The 11,008-nt window shown below is 57.0% G+C and overlaps 1 protein-coding gene across 1 annotated transcript; it reads right to left on the bottom strand.

The window, feature by feature from the left end:
* Positions 1-295: 295 nt before the first annotated feature.
* On the bottom strand, positions 296-4,485 carry GFI1B (growth factor independent 1B transcriptional repressor). Its single transcript, XM_052649549.1, has 6 exons — positions 4,386-4,485; positions 3,773-3,913; positions 3,094-3,365; positions 2,372-2,509; positions 1,308-1,566; positions 296-474 (listed from the first exon to the last, which is right to left on the bottom strand). The coding sequence occupies exons 1-6, from the start codon at positions 4,483-4,485 to the stop codon at positions 296-298; spliced, it is 1,089 nt and encodes a 362-aa protein (XP_052505509.1).
* Between the last annotated feature and the right edge of the window lie 6,523 nt (positions 4,486-11,008).

The raw sequence follows: 11,008 nt of genomic DNA, 5'->3' as shown, positions 1-11,008 counted from the left end.
GGGGCTACTCTGGCCTCCTGGGCTCTGACAGGGGCGGTACTGAGCTCCTGGACCTGCAGACAGCGTCGGCTTGAAAAAGACCAGCTGCCACACTTTGTGGCAGGGGAAGTGTCAGTCCGGAGAGGGAAAGTGACTTGCTCGAGCTCACACAGCGATCTGAATCTCGAAACAAGTTTGATGAGTCCTGTCCAGGGCTCCCTCCAGGAGACTGGGGATCTGGGTGTGTGAGACCGGCCTCTCCCCAGGTGGCACGGTCTCGCCGGCAGTCCGGCGGAGAGCCGGGCTCTAGGCAGCCTCACTTGAGGTTGTGCTGGCTCTCACGGTGCCGTCGCAGGTCCACTTTGCGTTGGAAGCCCTTGGCGCACAGCTCACAGCTGAAAGGCTTGAAGCCCGTGTGCTTCCGGCTGTGGGTGATGAGGTTGGAGCTCTGGCTGAAGGCCTTCCCGCACACCTGGCACTTGTGTGGCTTCTCACCTGCAGGGCAGCAGAGACAGGGTCAGGATCATCCGGGCCAGGTGCCCTGCATTTGTTCTCTGGGACTTTATTATGTTTTATCTCACATTCGCTTTTGAAAATTATTAGAAAAGGGAGGCAAGAAAAAGTCTGACCACCCACCCCTTCCAGGGAATTGTATTCCAGTTTTAGGGGTAGGGACTGGGTCCAATTTATTTATGAATGGAGCCCAGCACCTGGCCTGGGGCTCTGCACAAAAGAGGCACTGATTAACAGCTGAGGAATGAATGAGTGGGGGAATGAATGAATGGAGATATGGAAAACGGATGGCTGGAGGGGTGAATGGGTGAGAGAATGAATGGATGACCGGCTGTGGGAGGGATGAATGATGGAGGCATGAATGGGCAGTTGGAGGGATGAATGAATGATAGGATGGGAAATAGAATGAATGTGGAAGTGAACTGGGGAATGAATGAATGACAAGTGGGGAGGCGTGAGTGCGGGAGTGAGTGAAGGGAGGAATGAGGGCGGCAGAGGAATTCACCTGCCGCTCTCACTTCTCTCCGTGGGTCACAGTGCTGACATCTCGCTCTCTCCTTCTGGTATTTTTTCTGTGCATTTTCTTTCCTTTAAGCAGCACAGCGTCCAGCCCTCCCATTGGAGGGAAGCAGCCTCCCCTGTCAGCCTGACACCCCACCCGCCCTCCCCCCAGCCTGGTCCTAAGGCCTGGACCTTCGAACAGTGATGGGCGGGGACGCTCAGAGGCTCGGCCTGGGCCCTGCGGGGGTGCTTGGAGGGGCTGGGGGGCCCTGGGTGGGTGGGGGCGGTGGGGTAGAGCGGAGCCCAGGCCTCACCCGTGTGGATATAGGTGTGTTTCTTCATGTCAGACTTCTGGTGGAAGCGCTTGCCGCAGAACTGGCAGGGGTAGGGCCGCGTGTCCGAGTGGATGAGCAGGTGCGTGGACAGGGTGGACGAGCGCTTGAAGGCCTTGCCGCACATCCGGCACTCGAAGCTGCGCTCCTGCCGGAGGAAACGAGGCCCCGGGGGGTCAGGTGGGGCCTCGCGGCCCGGGGCTGCCAAGCTGGGCGCAGGACTGGACCCGGCCAGGATCCCCTGAGGAACAGGACACTCCGTTGGGGTGGCCTCGAGGAGCAAGACGCAGGGACTCCCCATTCCTGCTCCTCCCAGGAGTGGCCGAGGCCTGGCGGCTGAGCCGTGTCCTGCTGGGGAATCCTCCCTTGTGGTTTGCTTGAGTCTGAATTCTGCGGGCCCCGACTCTGGTTTCTGCCTCTTACTCGCCACATGACCTCAGGCAAGTCATTTAACCTCCCTGAGACTCAGTTTCCTCATCTGTACATTGGACTAGTGAGTAGTGACCTCAAAGGGTCGTTTGGAGGTTGAGAACTGAGCCGGCAGCTGGCATGACTGTGGACATGATCACGAAGGAACAGTCTCACCATCCCGGCCTATTTCTCCACCTGAACTTTCAGATCTACCCAGGTCAGGCCCTCAGGTCAGTTTCAGGCGCTTTCCCTGGAATGGGATTCTGAAGGGATCTTGGCATCAGGCAGGGCTAAGTGGATGAGATGAGCATTTAAATCTGACTCCCGGATTCTAAGAGTCAAGGGCCTCAAAGGTGAGAAATCTGCTCTGAGCACCCAGAAGGCGGGGCGGTTCCTCAGCATCCCAGACACCCACCTGAAGTCCCACCTGAGCCCCTAGTCTCTTCCAGTTATACGCGGGGCCGGCCTGGTCCACCAGGGGCTGTTAAGGGCAGGTGATGGACACCCAGATTGAGGAGGCAAATGATACGGGGTCCCAACCTGTCACTCTCAGAGGCACGGAGAGAGTCCCACCCCAAGTGCCCTAGGATTCCTGGGGAGAGCACCAGGGCTTGGGCGCTCGGCCAGCTGCCCACCTGGGAGTGGACGTGCGTGTGCTGCTCCAGGCTCACGGAGTGGCCGAAGGTTTTCCCACAGACGTCGCAGGCGAAGGGCCGGGTCCCACTGTGGGAGCGGCGGGCGTGCACTTCTAGCCCATGGGGGGTGGAGAACACCTGCGGGTGGGGGCGAAGGGTGAGGCCCGGGGGGCTGCGGAGTGGAGGGGGTGCCCAGCTTGGCCATAGCTGGACGCACAAAGGAGGGAGCAATCCCGCGATCACTGGATTGCTGACTGCTGGCACGTGCTGTGTGTCCCGGGAAGGTCTCTTTGCCTCTCTGTGTCTGGTTTTCCTGGCTATAGAATGACATGGCGGGGGGTGGGGGGGGGTTGGCGGGGCGCGTCTGGAAGGCCCCTTCTGGCCCCGTCTGGAGGCTGAATTGCCTGATGGTTAAGAAGCGGGAGTTGGGCAGAGCCAGGTGGGAATGGTGATTCTGATATCTACTTGCTGTGTGTTCTGGGGCAAGTGACTTGACCTTTCTGAACTTTAGCCCTTCGTCCACCTCCAGGAGCTCAGGCACATCGAGTTCTTAGCACAGGGCCTAACACATGGTCAGGGCTCAGAGTGATGATGAAGACGAACACTGTGAATTCTTGATCCCCCCAGAGGACCCGAGTCACAGCACAGGGGGTGCCCAACTACAGACACTCGTGGCTGCCAGGGTGCTGGGGAGGGGGTGCGAGCAGGGGCTGGCCGCCCACCTTGCTGCACTTGACGCAGTGGTATGCGTCCATGCCCGGGGAATAGTGGAGGCTGAAGTCCAAAGGTGGCTCGGCGCTGGGCACCAGAGGGCTGCCATACAGGCTGACGGAGCGCTCCAGGAAGGCAGACTGCATGGTGGAGGGGGCCTGCCGGTAGCTGTGGCCGTAGGAGGAAGCCAGGGCATCCCAGGAGAAGCTGGGCTTGTAGAATGGGGGTGAGTCAGAGGAGGGCGAGTCCCCATCCTGGGGTCGGGACGTCACAGCAGGTCCTTCTGTGGAGGGTGGGGTGCTCATCCAGTGGTGACGCTAAGAACAGGGTGCCCGCTCCCCGCCACCCTCCACCAGGACCCCATGCTGAGGCTTTGGTGTGCAGCCCAAATTATTCTCTGCAGGGGGAAGGTCTGGGTGCTCACTGCGACTCCTCGAATTTTCAGTCCAGGAATGCACCTCAACCCCTGCAGAGCACCCACCTCCACTATGTGGGCCTGCCCACCACACGGGAGTTCTCTTCTGGGAATAAGCTCGCTGTCCTGGAGGGATCCAAGCAGAAGCCAGAAAGCCTGGACTGTCGACCCTTCCTGACTCCACAGCTCCAAGGGACCCTGCTTCCTCGAGCCTGTCCACCCTCTAAGTCCCCTTGTGCCCGCTGGGGTGAGGCGGGGGCCCCTGGGCTGAGCACCTGGGCCCGAGTCCAGCCGGGTCATTGAGCTCTGCTCCAGCTCCAGCTGCGGCTCCCGTTTGAGGTCCGTCCAGCCCAGGTGCTGGTTTGGGAACAGGGAGCTGAGGACGGGGCTGATGCCCGGGACCTGGTCCCCGGCCACTGTGGGGGAGACAAGACAGTCAGACTTTAGCTCTGCTTAGAGGTCTGGTAAAAGTAGGAGGATGGAGGGACACCAGAACGACCCACTGTGGCTTCTCCTGGAGACTCACACGCAGGGCTTCTACCCAGGATGCTGGGAGCAGGGCGGAGACCAGGAGGAGCCCCCCCACCCCTTGGAGAGCTCCATTTTTCCAAGCACCCAACTTCAGCTCTGGATCAGCCCTCCGATCACAAATCACGTGTCAGCTGCTGAGGACCAGATCCAATCAGGATGCGCTCATCACCCCTTCAGGGTGAGAAGAGATGGTGCAGCCATCCATTCATTCATTCATCCAACCAGTATTTACTGAGCTCCTCCTGATTCCAGACTTGGAAGAGCGGCTACTTCCAGATGGGTTTCTCCTGCCTCCCCCTCTTGTGGGGCAGGGAGGCCAGCGGGTGCGGCCTCGGACCAGCCTGGGCTCTGACTCACCAGGGCCAAGGGCCGGCGGCCAGAGCAGCTCATCCTCCCGGGCTCGGGGCTGGTGGTAGGTGTGAGCCTTCTTGCTCTTCACCAGGAAGGAGCGTGGCATTGTCAGCGGCGCCCCACACCTACCAGGAGAGAGGGTAAGAAGGGTTAGGCGGGACAAGAGGAAAATGCTCCCTTATGTTTCAGGGCCTCCTCCTAAAATCGAATCTGTTGATTTGAGTTGGATGAGTATGCCTGCAGGTTCAGTCACTAAATCATGTCCGACTCTTTGCAACCCTGTGGTCGCCACTCAGGATCGTGTCCATGGGATTTCCCAGGCAAGAATACCGGGAGTGCATTTCCACTTCCTCCTCCAGGGGATCTTCCCAACCCAGGGATCGAACCATGTCTCCTTCATTGGCAGGCGGGCTCTTTACCGCTGAGCCAGCAGGGAAGCCCCTTAAAGGGGCTTGAACAGTGTCCGCTTAAAGTTCGTGTCCACCCAGAACCTGTGACTGTGACCTTGCTTGAAGATAGGGTCTTTGTAGATGCAATGAAGTGAAGCTGAGGTCACACTGGGTTTGGTGAAACCCTAGATTCAATATGACTCATGTCCTTCTAAGAAGGAAATTTGGACACACGACCCAGACACGCACAGGAAGAAGGCCACGTGGAGACGGAGGCAGAGGTTGGAGGGATGAAGCTTCAAGCCAAGGATGGCTGGCCACCACCAGAAGCTAGGAGAGAGGTTTGAAATGGACCATACCTCAGAACCTCCAGAAGGAGCTGATTTTGCCGACACTGACTTTGGATTTCTAGACCCCAGAACCATGAAATAACCCACTCCTGTGTGTTAAGGAACCTGGTTTGTGAGTTTTGCTTTAATATTTATTTGTATTGATTTAGTTACTTCCCTGGTGGCTCAGATAGTAGAGCGTCTGCCTATAATGCGGGAGACCTGGGTTCGATCCCTGGGTTGGGAAGATCCCCTGGAGAAGGCAATGGCAACCCACTCCAGTACTCTTGCCTGGAAAATCCCATGGACGGAGGAGTGTGGTAGGCTACAGTCCATGGGGTCACAAACAGTCGGACACAACTGAGCGATGTGACTTCACATCAGTGGGCTGCACCAGGCCTCAGCTGCAGCTTGCGGGATCTTTGATCATTAGTTGTGGCATTCCAGACCCAATTCCCTGACCAGGAATCGAATGCAGGCCCCCTGAATTGGGAGTGCTGAGTCTTAGTCACTGAACCGCCAGGGAAGTCCTGGTGTTTTGTTAGAGCAGCTACAAAGCCTAACGTCCCTCACTGCTCTCTTGATGGGAAGCCAATACACTCCCTTCTAGAAGATCCCAGATCAGATTGCTCCTGCCGCATACCGAGTTGTGCTGGGAACAGAGAATGAAGGCCAGGGGCACCTCCGTTTGTGACCCACTGTGGACCCTGCACCCAGAAAACTGCTTCCACATCCCACTGGAGTCTGCATTCAGAGACCATGGAAACTTGCTGTCTGAGCTCAGGTTTGGGAGTCAGATGCTCGTGGGCTGGAATCCCATAACCTCTCTGGACCTGTTATCTTTTCTGTAAGGTGAGGCCTCCGGGTTCCTGGCAAGCCCACAGTATGCACTCAATGCCTATCAGAGGGGAGACTGGCAGGTGGGCTGCAACGGGGGAGGCCACATCCATCGCAAAACCCGCACGATCATGTAAGTCGAGAGCTGACGCCGCCCTTGTCCACGGCCCAGCCCAGAGCCTGCTCTCCAGGGAAGGAGGGGCCTCTTCTCTCTCCCTGTGGGTGGAGGGGATGGCTGGAGTTGTATGCGGGGCTCAAGGCCCAATGCTGGAGGCCTGAGGTCATTTCGGGCACCCAGAAGAAGAGGTCAGTGTCCACCAATTCCAGGGACTGAGCGCTGGGAGCCCAGGCCCAGCACTCAGCCCGCAGGTCAGCGGCCAGGGCAGGGGCAGAGTCAGGCCAGCCTGACTGTCTGGTCCTCCTGGCTTCAGGTGCAGAACCCTCTGGGGCACAGAGCAGCTCCGGCCCCTGCCCCCCACGTGTTTCACCTCCCCAGTCCCAGCCATGAGGGTCTCCTGAGAAGTCCCGGGAGAGAGAGCATCGTCAGGTGGTCCTCCATGCGCCCCACCCCCAGGCAGAAGTTGAGAGGAATTACTCAGTCATTGCCAGTCTGACAGCAGCTCTGCGTGGGCCTGGAGGAGGAGTCACGCTGGGCAAGGCTGAGGGTGTGATAGGGCCAAGCGCGGGAAAAAGAGCGCGGGAAACAGCTCGCGGGGCGATCCGAACAGCAGCAAGGCTCTGGGCGATAAGGCCGTGGCCTGGGGTGGGGGGCTGGGAGCCGGCAGATTAGAGGGTGCTTGGAGCTCTGCCTGGGGAGCCGTCCCCATCACCCCTTCCCCAAGGGGACGATGCAGAGCAGGCACCAACTGTACCCAGCCCGCCTGCCCCTCTGGGAGCAGCAGGAGTCTGGGCTGCTGCCGCTCCGCCTGGGGGCAAGGCTCAGGCCCAGCCCCACCTTGATGGAAGCCTCAGTGTCCAGATCTGCTGAATGGGGATCACAAACCAACCTCCTGGGGCTGCTGTGCTGAAAAAGGACCTTTAATTATTCCAAGCGTGTAAGGGGCCCGGTGTGGTGCCTGGAGGGCCTGAGCCCGCGGAGCAGAGGCTTGGTAGGGGTGGGCGCCACGTGGTCCTGGCGGGTCAGGTGGCATCCCCGGTGCCTGGGCTGATGCCAGCGGGCATGGATGGGCATGAGCCCTGATTGGGAGCCGGGACATGCTCCAAGCCCCTCCCCTCTGGGCCCTGAAATGAGGGGGTGGGACCTGAAGGCCTCCCGGGTCCTGTCCAGCTGTCAGATTTTGACGTCAAAGGCCTGGCTGGCCTGCCATCTTCCCCAGGCTGTGGGGCAGCCGCGGCCGCCTTATCTTTCAGCGACAGTCTTCTTCCTCCTGCCTCCCTGTCTCCCCCCACTCAGGGCTCCCCACACCCCCTCTTCCTCCCCCCTTCTAACTCTTGGGTTCGGGAGCACCCCCCTCTTCTGCCCCCAGATGAGGCCAGACCCTGGGCAGAGTGGGAAGAGACCTCCACACTCTGGAGACAGGCCGGGGGGGCTGGGTTCCCCTCGCCTTTTGTTTTGGGGGAGCCTCCAAGACCGTGGTCTGTCTTTCAATCAAAAGATGATTAAAAAAAAAATAGCATTTTATTAGTCGATCAGCTAGAACCAGAGGTAGCTGCTAGCTCTGTTGAGTAGAATACAGGGGGATACTTCTTGCAGCCTCAGCTCCAATGAGCCTGGCCTGTGAGCTGAGTAGCTATGACCCCATTTTACAGAGAAAGAGTTGAGGCTTAGAGACTGGCTCAGGGTCCCAGAGCGAGGTGGAGCTGGACTCAGAGGTCCACCTCTCAGGCCTCCATGCTCTAGGCCATCAGACCACAGGGTGGTCAGTAGTTCAGGACAGAGGGACCTGAGCTGACCAGCTAAGGAGGAGACCCGGACAGCGTGGGGTCATCGGCTTTGACCCCCACCAGGCGAGGGAGGGAGTGATCGTCGTCGCGGGTCACAGGGGGACACCCAAGGCTGACTGAGCCACGTGGCTTGTCCAGGGCCTTGCAGTGGGGCTGGGCCCATCGCCCCTGCCCTGCAGGGCCTGGACTCCTGGCCCCGCGCTCTGCTGGACTGCGTGCGATCCTTCCAACACTAAAGATTGCCTGCCTGGAGCAGGGAGGGGAAGGCTCCCTGGAGGGGCAAGAGTGGGGAGAGGGGGAAGTCAAATTCTCTATCTTTGGTCTTTTTAGGAACCCAGCCGGCCCCACCTGGGTTCATGAGGAGTTTGGGGTGGAGAGGCTGGCAAGAGAACAGACTTCTTTTAGGAAGCTTCCAGGACCACTTGGGCTCAACCCGAGGAAACCCTTGAGGTCAGCTGATGGGAATTCAGGTGACAACACAGCGGCCCTTCTGGGGTTCGGGGGCACTGAAATAAGGGAGCAAGGGGGTCCCTGGGTGGGGGAAGGTTCCTCGAGGCCCACTCTAGTGACACTCCCACTCCCCACCCCCGCCCCTCCCTCCCTAGAACATTCTCTCCGCTAAGCCTGGCATAGTGACATGGCACAGCCAACCCTGCAGCTGAGCCATCAAGCTCTCCGTGGGGGCCAAATGCACCCAGAGAACTTCCTTCTGGCCTCTGTGAGCTGAGTTTAAAAAAAAAAAAAAAAAAACAGGAACCAATCACCTATACTATAGTTAATTAACAACCACACCGTTTTGATTCACACGAACCTGTTCTGAGAAAGAACTAAGAGCAGAGATTGTGAAAGACCAAGATTTCTTCATAAAACAGAGGCCTTGATGGTATCGCAGCCTCCGGAAAGAGCCTCGTTGTTAATATCCCTTCAGACAGCCCCAGTCCTGATAGAGGGTCCCCCCCGCCCCAGCCCGAGTCAGAATCTCGGCCAGTGCTTCTGAAGGGGGGCAGCCCTGCACCCCGACTTCCACATGGAGCCGGAGGAGCTGGCCTGGGGTTTCCACCCAGTATGGCACCTCCGGTGCGACCGAATCGATTGCAAGTTCTGTGACCTTGAACTTGACCTCATCTACCGCCAACCTGGGGCTTGGTTTTCCTATCTCTCAAAAGGACGGCTGGATTAAGAGATTTCTAAACTTCCCTTTCACTCTAAAATCCCATGCTGGGGTTCGTTGTCTCTGAGCGCGGGACTGACCCACCTTGACTAAGAAACTCATCACTAGGGTTCCCTTTTTGGTAGGGTTGAGAAAGCCTCCGTTGTTTCTCAGCGTCTGCTAGCGGGGACCCCTGGACTTCCTTTATGTTTGAAGACATGACTCAAGGGGAAACACAAACAGACAAACAAGCCAGTCGTTCCATGTAGGAGGCAGGGGCATGAGTCCTGGTCCCTCTCGGGGCCCCAGCAGGGAGTGGCCATTAGTTCTACGGGAAATTTGGAAGGATCTCAAAAGCCTCTTTGTAAATTCAGAGAATGTAATGTCAAAAAGGATCCCTGGTGTTCCAGTAGCTAAGACTCTGAGCTCCCAATGCAGGAGGCCCGGGTTTGATCCCTGGTCCGGGAACTAGATCCCACATGCTGCAACTAAGACCCACCACAGCCAAATTAAAGAAAACAAAAGAATGGATGAATCCACCTCTGGGTATATACCCCCAAAGAATTGCAAGCAGGGATTTGAACAGATATCTGTACCCCCAGGTTCATAGCAGCATTATTCACAATAGCCAAAAAAGGCGGAAACAACCCAGATGCCCGTTCATGGATGAATGGATACATGAAATGCAGTCTAGACATAGAAAAAGAATATTATTCAGTCTCCAAAAGAAAGGGGATACTGACCCATGCTATAGCATAGATGAACAATGAGGTCATCATACTACTTGAAATTAAGTCAGACCCGGAAGGACAACTACTGTATGATCCTGCTCATGTGAGTTACTTCGAGTAGTCCAGTTCAGAGACAGAAGGTAGCAGGGTTGGGGCCAGAGGCTGGGGGGAGGGAAAAACGGGGAGTAACTGCAGTGGGGACAGAGTTTCGGGTTTTTGCAAGATGAAAAGTGTGCTGTAAATGGCCACTGGCGATGGTAGCTCCGCAAGGTGAGTGCGCTGAACGCCCCTGAGCCGGCCGGTTCAAAAAGGGCGCAAACGGCCAGCTTCAGGGTCTGTGTCGTTTACCTCAATAAAAACCACAGGGAGTGAACAAAACATTTCCCCAGCACCTCTAAACGAGAGACTAAGCAGCTCCATGGATTTGAATTCCTTGAAACAAAGGAACAAAAACCCCTTTAAGACAGAGGAGGGGTTGAGAGGTTGTGTCATAGTGAAGCATCGCATATGATCAGGCTGGTTTTCCCGGGTTGGGTTGCGGGGGGCTGGCGATCTGACTCCTAAGACTCTCCAGTTGAACCCCTGACCCTACCCTACTGTCCTGACAGCCTGGAGGGAATGCTCTGCCTTGGTTTTGAGTGGCTCCATCAGTCAAACCTAACCAGGTAGAGCTCTCTGGTGGTTCCCAAGAACTTTTTGCTGAGAAACTGATATTCTGACCCCCAAAGCTTTTTTTTTTTTTAATTTTGGCTGCTTAACTTGCCAGATCTTAGTTCCCCAACCAGGGATGTGATCGAACCCGTGGCCCCGGTAATGGAAGCATGGAGTGCTAACCACTGGACCTCCAGGGAACACCCTCTGCCCCCCAAATCTGAGTTGGAAGAAACCTCACACGTCTTATGCAAAGAATCCTTTCCGAACCACCTCTGAGGACCAGAAACTTGCCCCTTCACTAAGACTGAAATCTTTTTTTTCTTAATGAAATTTTACTGGAGTATAGTTGCTTTGGGGGGCGATGGGAGCCATGCTGCACAGCATGTGAGATCTTGGTTCCCCGACCAGGGATTGAACCAGTGTGCCCATGCGTTGAAGCTTGGAGTCTTAACCGCTGCTGGGGAAGTCCCTGAAATCCTCTACCCATTGTCCACTAAGAAACGTGTAGGGGGTGAGCCCACGTGGGCAGGTGCAACTTGCCCGGCTTCCAGGTTAATTTGTCCACCCCTCCCCACCACGGTATCTCATGAACACCGTGGATGTTCTTCCCAGAAAAATGTATACAGGCATATAC

Source organism: Budorcas taxicolor, chromosome 11, assembly GCF_023091745.1.
Source record: "Budorcas taxicolor isolate Tak-1 chromosome 11, Takin1.1, whole genome shotgun sequence".
Taxonomy (NCBI): Eukaryota; Metazoa; Chordata; class Mammalia; order Artiodactyla; family Bovidae; genus Budorcas; species Budorcas taxicolor.
The sequence above is the reverse complement of the archived record's forward strand: the minus strand, read 5'-3'. Positions and strand labels throughout refer to the sequence as shown.